The sequence below is a fragment of the Mustela nigripes genome, chromosome 16, assembly GCF_022355385.1.
Source record: "Mustela nigripes isolate SB6536 chromosome 16, MUSNIG.SB6536, whole genome shotgun sequence".
NCBI classification, from domain to species: Eukaryota; Metazoa; Chordata; class Mammalia; order Carnivora; family Mustelidae; genus Mustela; species Mustela nigripes.
The window spans coordinates 41573953-41591690 of NC_081572.1; the positions used below are offsets into that span (position 1 = coordinate 41573953).

Below are 17738 nucleotides of genomic sequence, written 5' to 3' on the forward strand. Positions count from 1 at the left end.
TCAAAGCATTTGAAAACAATAATTTATTGCTCTTCCTTTCCAAAGCTTTGTGAAATTACAAAAAAAAAAAAAAAAAAATCGAGTTTACAGACTGTTCAGGTCAGGTTAAGAATGCCAAGAGTTAAGAGCCTGGACCACCGTGGCCGTGGGTGTTCACCAGCAGCTGCACACGGACATCTGTGACAAGCTCCCTGATTTGTTTACTGCCTTCAGAGATGCTGCGTTCCTTATACACCATCTCTCAGGACATACGTGGGCCATTAGTTAAGTCACTGGAACAGTATAGAGGTTTTTTGGGGTTTTGTTTGGTTTTTTGCCCTCCTATAAAATTTTCAGTTCATTTCTGAAAAATAAATTGGTCAATAAATTCATTTTGTTCTGCTTCTACTTTACACAGAGCTTCATATTCAACCCGATACCTGAAAAACAAAATTGTTAGAAGCCCTAAAAATGGATGAAATAAACCATGCATTTAATTCTTCTAGAGAAGAAGATAAATGATTTAAATGATGCCAAGAAATACTGTGAGTACACAATGTAGAAGTTAGGGTAAGAAAGAACAAAGAGTGGGGTGCCTGGGTGGCTTAGTGGGTTAAGCCTCTGCCTTTGGCTTAGGTCAGGGTCTCGGGGTCCTGGGATCGAGCCCCGCGTCAGGCTCTCCTCAGCAGAGAGCCTGCTTCCCCCTCTCTCTCTGCCTGCTTGTGATCTCTCTCTGTCTCTCTCTCTCAAATAAATAAATCTTTTTAAAAAAAAAAAGAACAAAGAGGCAAAGCCCACCCCAGGGCCACACATGAGAAGTCTCCAGCCCCAAGAAGAGTTTTCCTTTAGGAGAACCAGCTGACTCTGGACACTTGCTACCTGAGCTTTCAAGCTCTCAATATTAGAGGTGGTTTTGTATTAAGAAATTTACTTGGGGCGCCTGGGTGGCTCAGTAAATCATCTGCCTTCAGCTCAGGTCATGTTCCCAGGGTCCTGGGATTGAGCCCCCCATTGGGCTCCCTGCTTGGCAGGGAAACTGCTTCTCCCTCTCCTACTCCCTGTTTGTGCTCCCTCTCTCGCCGTCTCTCTCTCTCAAAATCCTTAAAAGAAAAATTTTTTTTTCCTTTCAGCAAATGGAATTTTATTTTTTTAAAGATTTTATTTATTTGACAGACACACAGTAAGAGAGGGAATACAAGCAGTGGGAGGGAGAAGCAGACTCCCGATGTGGGCTCAATCCCAGGACCCAGGACCCCAGAATCATGACCTGAGCTTAAGGCAGATGTTTTATTGAGCCACCCAGGTGCCCCTGTAATTTTATTTTTTAAATCTTCAAATCAGGATGACAAATAAGACACTATCCCTGGAAGACAAGTGAGACACTATCCCTGATGAAGAAGGATAAGAGGTGACCATTCGAGAAGGAAAAATAGAATTGCAGTTAAGTAAAGAACTTGCTTTACATCATAACTTCTTACCTTTCAAGCTGCATTTTCTTTTCTGCTATTAGTGCTTGGAGTTGCTGCTGTTGGGCTTCTCTCTGTTTTGCTATAGATTTGAGCAAGTTCCGAGCACCAATGGCCTAGAAAAACAGTATCACCAAAGAAGGTTATGGCTTCATTAAAACGGTCTTCAGCATTAAGTCCTCAGTCAAGGAAGGGCCACTGGGGCTATCTCAGTGTCCAGCTGGCAAGACAGCTGAGCCCCAGAGCCTCAGAAATGAGGAGGAGGACTACCAGCATGATCCCAAGTGCCTGACGACACCCAGACAGCAGTTCTGGAGCAGGTCTACGAGCATCCCCGACTCTGGCACACAGGTGGTCAGCGGCCCATTTGATGTGCCACTTAGCCTGGGGTCATTTGCCAAGTCCTTGACACCCTGCATGCCCACATTGCTTCACTTATAAAATGAGCATAAAACCACCTATCTCGGTGATATGACGGTTAAAGGAAAGAATGACAAAATGTACTGGCATGTAAGAGTTTAACAGAAGGTTAACTGTGCTCGTTACTAAAATCCTGTTTTAAATAAAGAAAAGCCCATACCCTCCTCCCCAAGAAGAAGTCAAGATGGCAGAGGAAGAGTGAATGGGCCAAGATTTGGAAGGCATGCTGATCTTACCTTCATCTTCTCATTTTCTGCTTCTTTTGCAAGCTGGTCAACAAGCTCAATTAAACCGCCAACTATTTTCTGAAACTGGCCAATTTCTTTCAGGGAAAGAACAGAAAAAAAGATTTTATTTTCTCTGCATCCCCACTCCCTCAGTGTGCCCTTATGGCAAGAGGGCATGGCTAACTGCCCCTTCTAAATTGTGTCAAAACAATTTGGTGCCTGCTGACCTAAAGTCTTCTACCCTTAGTCTAAACCAGGAGAAGGGTGGCCAGGTGCCCAGAGCTGGACGAGGGCCCACTGGACTGTGAGTCCCAAATGAGCCAGCCAGTGACTATTAACCTTAGGTATGAGAACCCTGACGTGCCCATCCTCCGCGCACTCTCTCTCCTGCTTTCCCAGGAGTGACAGGAAGCACAAAGGGCCACATTCATGGAAGGACTGACTCAGGACATGAACAGAGCCTCCTGACTAGCCCCAGATAAGGAACTAGATGTCAGTTAATGGTGGTTAGGGGGGCAGGGCCTTGCCACCCATGACTAGAGCTAATACAGAACTCGAAACATTTAAGGGCCTCATCTCCCATTTGCTTCTTTCAGCGTCCTTGGGTGTGGTAGGACCTCATTCTACCGAGGAGTGAACTAGACCCCAGGGAGGAAGGACAGCATGCAGTGAGAAGACTGGCCACAAAGCCCACGCTGCCTTTCACCAGCCAAGCGCTGTAGAGACTAAGGAGAGCCTAGAAAGCTCAGAAATCCCTGCTCTTCAACAACAACCACAGAAATCCCTGCTTTAGCAAGAGCTGCTCTGTATTCACAGCCACTGGGCTTACTTGCCTGCTAGAACAGGCTAGGACAGGTGTCCTGGATAACTAGCTAAAAAATTACCTCAGTGAGTCTGTTAAACTTTCAGGAAATCAAATCGTGAGTACCTAACTCTTTCCTACCCTCAAGCCCTAGTTCTGTTCCACGGTTTCTGAGAGCAAAAAAATCAAGGATGGGATAGCCGCTCTCCATTTCACTATTAGTCTTTTTTTTTTTTAAGATTTTATTTATTTATTTGACAGAATTCACAAGTAGGCAGAGAGGCAGGCAGAGAGAGGAGGAAGCAGGCTCCCTCCTGAGTAGAGAGCCTGATGTAGGACTTGATCCCAGGACCCTGAGATCATGACCTGAGCCGAAGGCAGAGGCTTAACCCACTGCGCCACCCAGGAGCCCCTCCCCATTTGTCTTGATCGGTGCTCTGTGTCTGACTACCTGCGAGCATTAGAGAGCAGGGAGACAAGGTCGCTGGTACGTGGGAATTCACAAAGGCCAGACACAACTTCCAGGGAGCCCCTAGGCCCATTCTGGCAGGGACGACAGCTACATGGGGTGTGGGGGCGGAGCACAGTTGACACAAAGCCGAGTGGCACCACATCTCCCCAAATGACACTCACTGTCCACAAAGTCCTTGCATTCTTCCTTGAGCTCTATGGTCTGCTGGGTAACCTCAGGGTCCAACACGCGCAGCTTGTTCAGCTCGTCAAAGTGCAGCCCAGCTTCCCCCAGGATATCCTTGGCCATAGCTGTGAAGAAAACAGCCTCAGTCCCCGATCACTTCCCAGCCACCCAAGGAAATGCCCACTTCCAGCCCAGCCCCACTCCTGCCCCCAGACACCAGTGCCAAAACCCCAGACGCTCCTCCAAAGGCTCCCCTTCCCTCTGCCTCCACCTCTCTGAGCCTCACCTGTTTCCCTTCCGGCTTCCCTAGAGAAGCTCTGCTCTGAAGGGGCGCTAGTGGCAGCCGGGAGGTGTGTCATAGGAGCAAGGGTCAGGAAAGAATAAAGTCCAGTTGCTTGTCACAGGCATCGTTCGTTCAACACACATTTCTTGAGTGCCTACTACATGCCAACACTGCTAGATGCGGGGGGTACAAGGATGAGGGCGACATGGTGCCCGCCCTGGAGGAGCACATAGTTTAGCTGGAGGAAGACAGACATGGAAACTGAGAAAGTATACTGTGTTAAGTGCTTTTACAGAAATATCACGCAAGTGTTGCAGGAGAACAGAGCAGTTAACAGGGTGAGGGAGTAACATTCGAACTAAGTTGTGAGAAGCCATAAGTATATTTGTCCCCAATTATGTACCCACAAGGACATGAGAAAGCTCTTCCAGCACAGCCCTAGCATAACACCAAAAGCAAGTAAAAGAGGACATCTGCATGATTTAAAACTCAGAGTTAAAAAATAAGCTGGGAATAAAGATATTACCCACAATGTCTGCCACAGACATGCTGTCCTGAACTTGGACCAAAGTTGGTTCCATCTCTTTCTAGCAGAAAACACAAAAAGGAATGAAGCATCAGCAAGAACGTACCAAGTGAGGAGGCTAGGGAAAGGCTTCCTGGGCGGAGAAAACAGCACGGACAAGAGTGTGAAGTCACTGAAACAGCCAGAAGACCCAGAAGATGAAAGGACCAAGAATGGAGCTGCAAAGGTCAGCTGGGGCCAGATCAGTAAGACCCTCTGTGTCCAACTCAGGAGTCTGGGTTTCTTTCTGCAGGCAAGAGAATCAGCAGAGAGATCTTTTCCCTTCCCAGGCCACCCTGCATTCCTGGTCCAAAGGATGCCTCAATTCTGGGAAGGACACACGGAAAAATCACTGTTGTTCTGGCAAACAGACGCCCGCGCTGCGCACGCACACACACACACACACACTAAAAAAAAACACACCCTGTCCAAATAGGGAAGCAAGGCTACTTAGGTCTAGCCATTGGCTGCCATACCAATTCCCAAACCCCAGGTGTTCCAAAGGCTCTGCCACCACCTGGCCCTGCACCAGCCCATTCCTCTGCTCCCACCTCCCCCAGCTGTTTCCCTTTGGGCTTCCTTAGAGAAGATCTGTCCCAAATGCTGTGATAATGGGAGTAACTTCCCAGAGCAGGTATACCATAGGAGGAGCAACAGTTAAAAAAAAAAAAAATTAAGTCCCCCAGCCACAAGAACTCATTTTCAAGACAGCCCAAAATCCAAATTTAAGATTTTTAAGATTTTTTTAAAGATTTATTTTTTAAGATTTTTTAAAAGATTTTTATTTATTTACTTGTCAGAGAGAGAGCAGAAGCACGGAGAGCTACAGGTAGAACTGGTAGAGCAGGCAGAGAGAGAAGCAGGCTCCCTGCTGAGTAAGGAGCCCAATGTGGGACTCGATCCCAGGACCATGACCCCAGCTGAAGGCAGATGCTTAACCAACTGAGCCACGCAGGTGCCGCCAAATCTGATTTTTTTTTTTAAGATTTTATTTATTTATTCGACAGACAAAGATCACAAGTAGGCAGAGGGGCAGGCAGAGAGGCCGGCAGAGAGAGAGGAGGAAGCAGGCTCCCTGCGGAGCTGAGAGCCCGATGCAGGGCTCGATCCCAGGACCCTGGGACCATGACCTGAGCCAAAGGCAAAGGCTTTAGCCCACTGAGCCACCCAGGCAGCACCAAAATCTGATTTTTAAAGAAAAGTCTTAAATTCAAATAAGGAAAAACCACATCTAACACTGGGCCAACTAATGCAAGTCTGTAGGCTGCCCGTGTATGACTGTGGCCCAGAGCCCTTGGCCTACTGTACTCCACTGAAGGAACCAGGATAGCATCTTCCTTTTGAAATATTTTAATCATCCCGAGCTTCCTTTTAATCCAGATTTTTAAAAGATTCGTCTTCCTGCTGTTCTGTTACATTTCCACATACAGTCCAAGCATTTAACACCTACAGGACCCAGACCAGCTGCTCTAGGAAGCCTCCAGTAACCTAAGGGATCAAATATCTGCTTCCACTTCCACTCCCTTCCCTGAGAGGATGCATTTATTCAGAAATATTTCTGATCTCTGGGCAGTAAACAATCACAAGTGGTGAGGACAGTATGAGGAAAAGCACATGGGCTATATGAAGCTGCAGCAAGCGGACATAATTCATATGGGGGGAGGATGTCTCAACAAAAGCTTCTTTTTTTTTTAACAATTTTTAAAGGTTTTATTTAATTTTTTTGAGAGAGAAAGAGAGAGGACAAGCAGGCAGAGGGGCAGAGGCAGAGGGAGAAGCAGGCTTCCCGCTGAGCAGGGAGCCCGACATGGGGCTCAATCCCAGGACCCTGGGATCATGACCTGAGCCAGAGGCAGATGCTAAATTGAGTGAGCCAGCAAGGTGCCCCTCAACAAAAGCTTCTGAAAACTTGACACTCAAGCTGAGACCTAAAGAATATCCAAAAGTTTGCCAAGTGCAGCAGGGAGGAGGCATTCCAGGCAGAAGGAAAAGCATGTGTGAAGATCCTGAGGTGAAAAGAAATGTAGTGTATGCCAAGAGTCGAAAGGCTGGCGTGGTTAAAACCCAGTGAACAAAGGGAAGTGTGGAACAGGGTTAAGTCTAGATGGGAAGGCCAGAGCTGGTTCATGGAGAGCTCTGAAAGCTGCAGTCATGAGCTTGGATTTGATCATAAGGGTAGCGGGCAGCCAGCAGTTCTCAGTAAAGAAGCACAGTCATATCTCCCTTTTAGAACGTTCATTCTGACCTAGGATGGAGAATGAACTGGAAAGAACAACAGGAGGGCAGGTAGGTAGGTGTACTACCTTGTTCATCACTGTAACCCTAGCATCTAGCAGAGTGCCTGCACATACTGGGCACCTGCACTCAGTAAATGTCTGTGGAACGAATGACTGGAAACAGAGAAGGCTGTTAGAGTAACCAAGGCTTGGAGCTGAAGAAAAGTGTTCCAGTTTGCGATGTCACGTAAGTTGATGCCATTTGGTAAAGGACTGACTGGATGTAGGGGTTTGGGGATGAGGGAAGGAAAGAAGCAAGCAAGATTCCCATGTATCGGGCTTGAGCGCCAACTGTATGTTCGGAGGGCAGAGTTGAATGAGATGGATAGGACCGGAGAAGGAGGGCAGGGAGAGGGTTCCCAGCCGACCGTCAGATTTCCTCCCAACTCCCACCACACGTGTCTGGGCATCTGAGGAGCACCGGGCACAAGAACCACACTGAGCTCCTGGAGTTAACTGCAGCGACACTCTCTCCACGCCCTGGCTCTCCTAGATCCACTCCCGGCCCCGCGAGCAGGCGCCATCCGCGGGGTGAGGGGAAGGGGCACCGTGCACACAGGAAGACCTGGGTGATGAGGCTGGCTGTCCACACTACGTAAAAGCCTTGAACTTATATGAGCTGCAGTTTTCTCACAAGACCATTGCGAGCATCAACGCGGAAAGCTCCAGGTCCAAGGTGGGCGTCGCACCGCTCGCAAAGAATCGCGCGGAATCCCCACGTTTCTTTCGGCCTCTCAGGTTCACTCGCCCCAGGTCAGCCCGCGTCCTCCGACCCACAGTCGCTGCCTACCTGCCAACCCCCGTAGCGGCGGCGCGCTGCCGCCCGGGCTGATTCCCGCAGCCCGGTTCTCTCCCGGGTCAGCGGCAACCGGTGCCTCGCCCGCCGGCCTCAGCTGCTGCCACGGATACAGGACGTGTTTACCCGTAACGTCATTACCTGACCGCGGAAGTACTTACCTCGCCCAACCCGCAGAGCCTGCTGGGAAACAGGCCTGAGAGGAGGAACGGCTGCCTACAAGATCCAGAGGCCTTTGCGCCGGAAAGGCTGCCGGAAGTAGCTGAGCGCTCAACCCGAAATGCTCTTAGGGGCCCCTCCCTCCCCCGTGATTGGGTTCTGGGCTGGGCCAGCTTTGGAGTCCCAGGTTGAGGGGCGGGTGGGGTTTGGCCGTGGCTTAGGGCGGAGACCGCGGGAGGAGGATGTGAGCTCACAGCCCCGGATTGCTGGCGGGTAGGCAACCACAGCCCAGGGCGGCGCGGGGTCGGCTTGCAACCCAGCTGAGAGGAGAAGCGCCCCCGCCCCGGGACGGTGAGAGCCAGGGTGCGGATGCCCTGGGGGGCAGGATGGACGGGTCCCAAGCTGGAGCAGAGATTCCCACCCAGTCCTGGGGAAAAGGCGTGGGACCGCGCAGGGGAGATGGAGAGCTCAAATCCTCCACTGGGATGGGTGTCAGAATCGGTCTCAGTTTCTCGGTCGTGAGGAGGGGCTGCGGGCCGGGGAAGACTCACCACAGATCAGAGAGCTGGGTCTCGCTAAATCTTTCCAAACCCTTTGGACGGAGCTTAAGATTTACACCTAGGATTTCTGCTAGATCCGCCCCCTCTATCTAAGATCGGTTACCCGCCCGGCACCACCGAGTGTGATGGGTTTCTGGGACTTCTGGGTTTCCTTTAGGACTCCACCTTCTATGGCAGTGGTTGTCCTGCTCTTTAATCTACTTAGGTTCCCATTACCCTTGCTTAGAGAGACTCGGATACGCCCTCTGCCCCAGGCAACCCCAAATATCCACACACAAAGTCCGGAAGGAACAGCGGTGAGGCTATCAATGGAAACTTCATTCTCATTGGAATTACTTACTGAGGCGTCACCTGCCACAAGATTCCTGGAGCCCAGTGGTCTGGGAGCCCAATGGTCTGGAAGGAATCCGAGCGGGCGGCATCTGAGCTGACGTCATCCAGGGGCTCAAAGCAATTGCTTTGTAGGCCCTGTTGGCCACTGCCTGGCCTTGAGTTCCTTTACTTTGGCAGAACGTTATGTGTGCTTGCTTTGAACCTGGGGAAACTGGAGCTAGACCCAAAGTACATTGGGAACTTGCTAAAACCTGTTAAGGAGTGGACTTATGCCTTTGGGGTGAGCCGAGGAAGGTGAGTTGATTTCATACTATTCAGGTGTTACTTAGGGATTAGGAAATCTGCTGGCAAGGGTTCATCTCATCCATACTCCATCCTTGGGGCAAATGAGAGACTCCTGGACAAACCACTGAAGAAATTAGTACTTCACAAAGCACCCGCTCTGGTCCTTCCTTGGATATTCTTCCTAGGGGCCTACCTAAATCTTTTTAGGGACAGTTTTCAGTCTAACAAACTGACATATATTAAATGCTTTCTTCCTAGGGGCTTACCTAAACCTTTTTAGGGACAGTTTTCAGTCTAACAAACTGACATATATTAAATACTAAATATATTAAATGCATGGCATTGTGCACTGCTTCTGGATCTCAATTACAGGAGGCGGCATGCAACCGTTAAGCTTTTGCATGTTGTGAGGACTACCAGGCAATTTCGCCTTTTTTTCTGTCTGTTACCAACACTGCAGTCCGAGCCTCCGTTTCCTCTGGTATTCCCGCTTGCTCTCCTGCACCCTTATGATCCGTTCTTTACCAGGCAGCCGGAGTGATCTTTTCAAAATGTAAATAACTCAGATCCTGTCACTTCCTTGCTTCAAACCTCCAACTGATGGCCATCACAATTTTTCATATGAAGCAGCCCCTGCGTTGTCTGACTTTACATCAAGCCAGCTTCCCCCTTTTCTATGCCCTAGACATCTTGGCCTTATTTCTGTTCCTAAAACTTGTGGCTAACTGAGAAACTTTGCACTCACTCTTCCATCCATCTGGAATGCTCTTTCAGACTTCAGCTAGAATGTCCCCTTCCCAAAGAGGCTTTCCCTGGCCCCATCCATCTTAGGACTTCTCCCTAGTCACTCTCTTATCACTAGCTTAGTTGTTGCATTTCTTACCATCTGGAACTGCTCGCATATTTATTTTCTTGCTTATTACGTATATCTTCCCCTAGAATGTAATCTCTGTGAGGCCATGACTTACTTGTTCTCTTCTGTATCCTCAGTGCCTGGCACATAACAGGGGACAATAAATGCTAACTCTTACTATTTTTATTCTTGTTAACGTTATGTTGCTTCTTTGTACTCCTTGAAGGCAAGGCCCCTATCTTTCCATCTCTCTGTCCCTACTCAGCACTCAGTCTTATTTTCCGCTGTATGAATTAAACGAAGTAATGTGGCTTAGGTCGCCTAGACTAGTACCTAGAACATAGTAAACCTGCAGTGAATGTTTGCTCTTTTTTTCCAGTGGATGAATTGTAGTGATTCCTTAGAAAACCAAGATATAATAAAGAATCCAGCTCACGAGGGATGACCTAGCTCTACCCTCCTTTGCTTCCCTAACTCCTCCCTCCCATGAATGCCTATCAGTGTTTCAGTTTCCAGATCACTTCATAGTTGTTTTGAGATTTACCATCTGATCTTTTTGAGCCCCTTCTCCCCAGTCTTGTGGGCAGGGAAGAAAGGAAGAGATAGGGCTGGGCCTCCTCTCAGGAAGAGGTAAAAATAACCATCCTGTCGTTGTTCTGTCCTGGAAAATGGTGACAATTTCAGGAACCTGGGACAGGGCTGGGACCCACAAAGGGGAAGGTCAGGAAACTCCACTGGGGCCAGGGGAACCTCTGCCAGGAACACTGGCCAGTTCCCTCCAGCCTGGCTCATTCCCTGCTCTCCTAAAGCTGCTTTTACTTTGCTTCCCAAAGCCAGACTGCGGTGGTGCTCAAAGTCAGCCCTAGTACAGGCTGCTTCTGAGGCTGGAATATTTAGAAAGGAAGTACATCCTGTCTCCCTCTGGCTCCTGGGAATCTCCTGCATTGGCAGGATTCCCGGTACGTTTGGTGGGAAGTCTTGGGTCCTGGGAACGAGAATTGGACTGTGGTTCCCCAGGGTAAAACTTCAGCTGCCCCGTCTACTCCTCAAACCGTCTCAGACTAATGCCAAGGGTTTGCTTGTCCTCCTTGCTGCTGAGAGCTGAGCTGAGGCTCAGGGAGGCCGGCGAGATGGGCAGGCTCTGGGAGACTGCGCTGGTTCCTGGTACCATAAAGAAGAGCAGGGATGTCTTCTCTTGCTGTTGCCTCAGGCCTTAGCCTCTGCCAGGGAAGTTCTTTGCTTGTCAAGGAGAGAATGACTGCATGGTCTCCTCCCCTCCCCTTTCAGCTGAGGGCTTTGCTCAGCTAACTCCTGTCTTCTCTCCCATCTCCTGCTCACAGTGCTGAGAGTATGAGGCTCTGGCCTCCACTGGCCACTCACTCGTGATCCTTCCACCACGGCGGAGCCTTCCAAGCCGACCTCCTGCCGTGTGGTGATCTACCTGCAGCGGGAGATGTCAGGGGATACCTGTCTGTGCCCAGCCTCGGGGGCCAAGCCCAAGCTGAGCGGCTTCAAGGGAGGAGGCCTGGGCAACAAATACGTCCAGCTCAATGTCGGGGGCTCCCTGTACTACACCACCGTGCGGGCACTAACCCGGCACGACACCATGCTCAAGGCCATGTTCAGCGGGCGCATGGAGGTGCTGACCGACAAAGAAGGTGAGGCATCGGGGCTCCTTGGGCCAGCTGAGGAGGGAAGGAAGTGTTCCTGAGGAAGCGAGTTTGGGGCAGGGCTCAAGCGTGGCAGGTCTAGACTCTAGATTCCCTCTTTCTGTTACCCAGTGCAGATCTCCTTCACCTGGAGTCTTGGGTAGAGCCTCAGAATTCTCGGAGGTTGTAGGTGGAAAGGTGTGCACTTACACATTTTCCAGGTTGAAGATCCATACTTCTTAAATATTTCCAAAGGACTAGATGCTTCCGAGAACCACGGCTGTAGTGAGTGGGCAGGACACAGAAGGCAGGCAGGTCCTGGCACTGTCCACGTGGCCAACGGTGGGCCTGAGCGCTCCTGAGCTGAGACCTCCATGGGCTGCCGCGTTGCCTGGAAGGCCTCTGTCCCCCGCAGTCCAGGCCAGCCCGGTGGAAGAGAACAGCCACAGAACAAAGAGCTGGAGGTGGTGTTCCTGCTCCTGTGACCCTGTGCTGCGGGCCGCCCCCAGGCTAGTCAGGTGGCCTTTGCCCGCTGCTCATTTGTGGAGGCAACGAGTAACCCTGTGCGGCCTGTCTGAATCCTTAGGCTGGATCCTCATAGATCGATGTGGGAAGCACTTCGGCACCATTTTGAATTACCTCCGAGATGACACCATCATCCTCCCACAGAACCGGCAGGAAATTAAGGAACTGATGGCTGAAGCCAAGTATTACCTCATTCAGGGGCTGGTGAGCGTGTGCCAGACTGCTCTGCAGGTATGGAGCTGAAGAGGGCTCAGGTCGAGGAGGTTCGGGGTCAGCTTCTCCCTGCAGGGCCATCAAGGTCCAGTTCCCAGAAGGTCGTGTGACTGGTAGAGTTGGGAGTCCAAATCTCACTGTCAGATATGCGGGGTGCTGCCCAGGCTGAGGATGCTGGCAGCCAGTCATTTGGAAGGTGGTGGACTTGGGCAGTAGGGAACTGAGCCTAGTTTCCAGTTTCTCCACCTTGGTATCTGGATTTTAGGTTTTCTGGAAATGGGGTTCTGCCTGCCAACTGGCAGTTCCTATGGCCAGATGCCTCCTCGACAGGCAGAGGGTAGCCTTGGCAGAGGGGCTCCAACAGCTCCTGGGGAAGGCCTGTCTTAGCCTGGCAAGCAGGAGAGCTCAGAAAAAGATTCTCAGTTGTGTGTGTCACCCAGGACAAGAAGGACTCCTACCAGCCTGTGTGCAACATCCCCATCATCACCTCCCTGAAAGAGGAAGAGAGGCTCATTGAATCCTCCACCAAGGTACTGGGACCCCGGTGGGCTGCGGGCAGGGGAGGATGGGACCCTGGCCTGGCCCTCACGCTCTCCTCCCTCCCAGCCCGTGGTGAAGCTGCTGTACAATAGAAGCAACAACAAGTATTCCTATACCAGGTAGGGTGGGCACCTGGGGGTTGGGGGGTGCAGGGCTTGGGGAAGGGCGGCAGAAGTAGCTAGAAGGACTAGGCAGCCAGCCATGGGGCAGGAGACCTGAGAGAAGCCACCTGCATTCCTGGCACGGTGGGCTCGGGTCTGGGTCTTGAGGAGGGAAGAACAAAGAGAGAAGGGAAGTGAGGGCAGAAGCATTTGGAACTGGGTGCTGGGCCCTGGCTAGGATCTAAAGGAGAACGAACCGGAAACCACCCCCACCCCCTCACCTCCCCCCACCCCCCTCCTGTCAGGCAGCACGCCAGGGGTTTTCCCAGAATTAGCTTCTGGGGTGGAGGAGGGACCCTGGAAGCCCATAGCTGGGATTCCTCCTAAGCCAAGCTCTGTGCTTCACAGCTGGGCCACCCTCTCCCTTGCCCAATGTCCCCTCAGCCGGCCACAGTTAGGTAGACGCCGAAGGCCACGGACTCAGGGAGTCCCCGCAGACAGACGTGTTGCCGGCATCCCCCCTACAGCCAGGGAACCAACCCTCCTGCCGTGATGGCTGCGAGCCTCCCTCCTTCAGGGCCAATGGGAGGAGACCACCCTCCCTCAGTTCTCCCTGCTTTAATTTCCGAACAACTCCCCTCCTCTTCCTCACAGGCCCCCAAACCCAGAGGGTCCCATCTGACCTCTTGACTTTTCCTCAGTTCTGCGTGATGGGGAGGAGGGGACACACCCAGTCAGCACCCTCTCTTGTGCTAGATCTCATTCCCAGACCCACTGGCCTTCTTGGGTTTTCCAGCAACTCGGACGACCACCTGCTGAAAAACATCGAGCTGTTTGACAAGCTCTCCCTGCGCTTCAATGGCCGCGTGCTCTTCATCAAGGATGTCATTGGTGATGAGATCTGCTGCTGGTCCTTCTACGGCCAGGGCCGCAAGCTGGCCGAGGTGTGCTGCACCTCCATCGTGTATGCCACGGAGAAGAAGCAGACCAAGGTGTGGGGGGGCCTCCCTTTGCTCAGGCGGGGGCAGGACGCAGCCCAGGGCAGCCCCAGCTGGGCCTTTCATCACCAGGAGCGAGAGGGCATTCGGTTTGCTCTGTTTTCCCCAGACTCACATGATGGTGCTGGGCAAGGACAAAGTCAGTTCGGGGAGTTCAGGGAATGGCCTGGGAATGCTTTGTCCTGGTCAGCTGAGAGGCAAGAACAGCATGGTGTGGTGGGAAGGACTGGGTCTTTGGAGTTGGCCCAATTTAGGTCTGAATTCTGGTTCTACCGTGGACTTGTTTTCTGGCCTCATACAAGCTGTTTAAAGCAGCAGGGCCTTAGTTTCCTCGCCTGCAAACAGGGGCCTGATGGTATGCAGTCAGTGGAAGTATTAGGAGAACGTGACAGTTCCTAGGAGCAGCAATGTAGGGTCTGATGGCCTCTCTGGCCCCGGCTAGTCAGGCATTTCTGGTTACCAGCTCAGCCCCTATAACAATGAGGATGCTGGCAGCCAGTCATTTGGAAGGTGGTGCAGCGCCAGGTGCATGTGAGGGATTTGACAGGTTAACAGTTAACATTTAACACTTAACGCAAACTCAGCAAACCCTGTTCTCCCCATCTGCAAGCTGTTGGTGTTCTCCCCAGAAGGGAGCTGCACCCCCCCCCCACCCCGCCCTGTGTGTGTAACAGAGAGGGCAGAGTCCTCTGCTGGGCCGGGAGGGTAGCCCACTCGGAGAGTGGTGGATGCAAGGGGCTCGGAGCAGCCAAGCTCGTGTAGCACCTGCTCAGCCCCCAAGCCCCTGAACTGCACAGGGCCATCTGAGGTTTGTGGGGGGGACAGCTTACAGGAGGTGACCCTGCTTCCCCCTGGCATTTTGGGGGTGCGGACTCCTGTGTGCACTTAACAGAGGATTCCAAAACAGGTCACCTTCCTGAGTATTTTGTCTTTTGTGAACTTTGACTCCTCACAGCACACCTGTGAGACAGACAGGGCTGGAGCATTCTCCGCACTCGACAGCTGAGCGAACAGAAGTCAGGTTAGGCTAGAATCCAGCTACCCTCTGTCTTTCATGTTCATACCAAGTCTCTGAAGTAGGTTTGGCCCTGGTTTTATGCGAGAGGAAACTGAGGCCCTGCCACTCATAATTGCTGGAGCAGTATTTAAGCCTGGCTCTGAGCACAAGGCCAAGGCCCTAACCTCCCCACATGCTAGCCTGCTCGTCTGGGGCTGGGCGGGGCACGGGTGGCATGCTAGTCTTTGACGTCCTTTTGTCCACCAATCCAATTCCCCACATCTCCAGAGAGAGGCTTCCCCTCCCTCACGAGATGGAAAGCCACCTGTCTTGGGAGAGCGTTTGGGAGGAACTTAGCCAGCCCAGGGGCAAGGGCCCTGCCAGTCAGGGCCCTTGCAGCCTCTGTGGAATGAAACCTCACTTGGTCCTCTTGTCCCCCTGAGCCCAGGTGGAATTCCCAGAGGCCCGCATCTATGAGGAGACACTCAACGTCCTCCTCTATGAGACCCCCCGAGTCCCTGACAACTCCTTACTGGAGGCCACCAGCAGGAGCCGCAGCCAGGCTTCCCCCAGTGAAGACGAGGAGACCTTTGAACTGCGGGACCGGGTCCGCCGTATCCATGTCAAGCGCTACAGCACTTATGATGACCGGCAGCTCGGCCACCAGTCTACACATCGCGACTGACAAGACCCTCAGGGAGTCAGGGCATGGGACACCCTGTCTCCCGTCCTGTGGAGCCCTGCCCCGTTGGCCACCCCACGCTGCTGCTGGCTCGGTTTCTGCTCCAGTACCCAGAAGCATGACAGGAGGGCAGAGGTCCTGGGCAGGAGAGGGACCACATTCCTTTGCCCTGCTCCCTGAGTACTTCAGGATGACCTAAGTCCTGGACCCTTTGCTCACCCTTCCTGACAGGGAGCTGTGTCTGCCCCTGGGGCAACTGGGCTGACCTGCCCATGTCCCATGAGAACAGTCCCCTTGACCCCTTGCTGAGTGTCCTTTGGCTCTACTGAAGGGGCTACCTTTAAGGCCTCTGGGGAGGTCCGTGGGGAATGGGCTCATTCTGGTGCTGTGGAGGCCCAGTTTCTTATAGAAGGTGGGGCTTCTTTTTCCTTGAGGTCTTTAAGCACAGGCTTTATAACTTTGGTTTTTAAAAAATTACCTAGGAAATGAATAGCGTGAACTCTAATAATGAGGTGACTGGGCATTTGTGCCACCCCTCTAGGGTGCCAAGACCCTGGGTAGGGCTGAACCCATGGCCTTCCTTGATGCCTTTGGCATCTATTTCTTTAAAGCACTTTGTACTCTTATTCAGTTTGTGTTCTGCCCTGACCCACATCATCTTTTTCTGACTCTAACCCCTCTTCCCTGCAGAATCAATCTGAGAGGGGCTAGAGAAGCAATAAAACAAAACAAAAAACTGACTAGCTTTGGCTTTGCTGGGCTGGCCAAGCAGCCAGCCCAGAGAGCATGCAGGAAAGGATATTTAGGTTGGGAACTGTGGTCCTAATGATGCATTTTAAGGTCACATAATAGACTCCTAGGGCTTAACATGATTGCTCTTTTGGATTCTCTTGCCCTCAGCTACAAGGCATGCTTTTGCTTTGCTTTCTGGAAACCCAAAGGGCCATTACAGGGGCCAGGAGCATGAGCCACAGTGGGAAGGCAGTGGAGCCCATAAGCGCTGCACTCGGATGCCCATCAGCTGAGGTCAGTGACCACCAGCTCCGTGTTCCCAGCAGCCCTGTGCAGAGGTGGCATGTGCTTGGTTGTGGAGCCCCTGCCTGCCCCATATTACTGGTTTTCTGTCCCCGCTGAGGATGGTGGTTCTGCCCAGCGCTGAGTCTGGACAGAGGGTGATGGGAGCAGCCTAAATCCCTTCGGAGGCGGCTTAACGTGGCTGTGGAGCTGCCAAGCCCCAGCTCTCAGGCAAGGTGCAAGTTCCTCCTTGGGGCTTTTTCTCACTACCTGCTGTTTAGCTTGGCCCTTGGGAGACTGCTTATCCAAATTCTTTTCCAAAGGAATACCATCAGGGAGGGACTGTGCAGCTGGCCTAAGAAAATGCCATACCTCATAGCTGCTGAGCAGTAGCTACTCTGAAAGGAGCACAGGTTATTAGGCTCCTCTCCCCTGACAACTGTCACTCCAGCTAAGTGGCCTGCTTGTGGCCGACCCGATGGAGCCTATAGGCAAATGCCAGGCCCACGGTTCGCAGACACCCACAAGGACCTGAAATGACATGATGAGGCTGGGGAAGTGTGACTAACCATGTATTTTTACACTTGTCACAGCCTTGAATGTGTAGATTTTCCAGTGAGACACCCTGGTCATCAGCTCAAAACACTTCTTCCAGCCCTGAGTGGAGTAACTAGATGAAGACAAATCTTTTTCTTTGGCCAGATTCCGGCCTCTGGCTTTGTGGTTTTCCCACAGAGACTGGAATGCTTTCTGCCTGAGGCCACTGGCCTATTTCCTCTGCTATCCTCCTGAGGCCCTCAAATACTCAAAGCACCAGCTTCCCACTGAGGTATTTTAGTGCTTGTTCTTTGACAGCCCCAGCCCCAGCCTCTCTGCTACTTTGACATTTAGATCCTCAGCTGTCTCAGTGGTGACTTGCCTTTCTTCCCAAGAAAGCACAATAATCCTGGACTGATCAAAAATATCTCCCTGGTCTTAAGAAAAATACTAACGTTTAAATCACTGAAGTAATCTTAGCTTCTTTAATCAGACTTTGTGGCATAAGGGTTGGGGGAATTTTCTTTGCGCTTCTCAGCCCCATTCAGAAAGCAGCTCTCAGCCATGTGAATTTTTCAACCTGGAGCAGCCCACAGGAACGCAAACCAGGAGTGTGGATGAAGATCAAACCTTGTCAGTTTCTAGAAAACTGGAAGCCTGCTGTTTACCACTGGTACTGGGACTGGGCTTTTCTCCATTTCTTATCTGACCAGTGTCTGCCTAAAGGATGGCCCAGGTCCTGCCATGAGAGAACATTCCCTTTGTCACTTACCTGCAATCCCTTGTTGCTCAGCACAGGTGAAAACAAACACTAATTTCTAATAAAACTGTGTTACAGTGC

General features: G+C 51.6%; 2 protein-coding genes across 10 annotated transcripts; one reads left to right on the forward strand and one right to left on the reverse strand.

The window, feature by feature from the left end:
• Window positions 1-5: 5 nt before the first annotated feature.
• Window positions 6-11749, reverse strand: IFT20 (intraflagellar transport 20). 6 transcript variants are annotated; one of them, XM_059379137.1, is made up of 7 exons: window positions 7446-7597; window positions 4341-4401; window positions 3818-4052; window positions 3528-3656; window positions 2102-2187; window positions 1458-1561; window positions 6-419 (listed from the first exon to the last, which is right to left on the reverse strand). In XM_059379137.1, exons 3-7 carry the CDS (start codon window positions 3888-3890, stop codon window positions 338-340), a joined length of 474 nt encoding a protein of 157 aa, XP_059235120.1. In that variant the 5' UTR covers window positions 3891-4052; window positions 4341-4401; window positions 7446-7597; the 3' UTR covers window positions 6-337. The 6 variants fall into 6 exon arrangements, with proteins under 6 accessions (XP_059235120.1, XP_059235119.1, XP_059235118.1 ...); XM_059379136.1 differs by lacking the exon at window positions 4341-4401 and adding an exon at window positions 4447-4626; XM_059379135.1 differs by lacking the exon at window positions 4341-4401.
• On the forward strand, window positions 7776-17737 carry TNFAIP1 (TNF alpha induced protein 1). 4 transcript variants are annotated; one of them, XM_059379131.1, is made up of 7 exons: window positions 7776-7973; window positions 10982-11299; window positions 11877-12046; window positions 12469-12558; window positions 12635-12687; window positions 13466-13661; window positions 15113-17737. In XM_059379131.1, exons 2-7 carry the CDS (start codon window positions 11095-11097, stop codon window positions 15347-15349), a joined length of 951 nt encoding a protein of 316 aa, XP_059235114.1. In that variant the 5' UTR covers window positions 7776-7973; window positions 10982-11094; the 3' UTR covers window positions 15350-17737. The 4 variants fall into 4 exon arrangements, with proteins under 4 accessions (XP_059235114.1, XP_059235113.1, XP_059235115.1 ...); XM_059379130.1 differs by having other exon boundaries at window positions 7776-7961; XM_059379132.1 differs by having other exon boundaries at window positions 7776-7883.
• The last annotated feature ends 1 nt before the right edge of the window (window position 17738 follows it).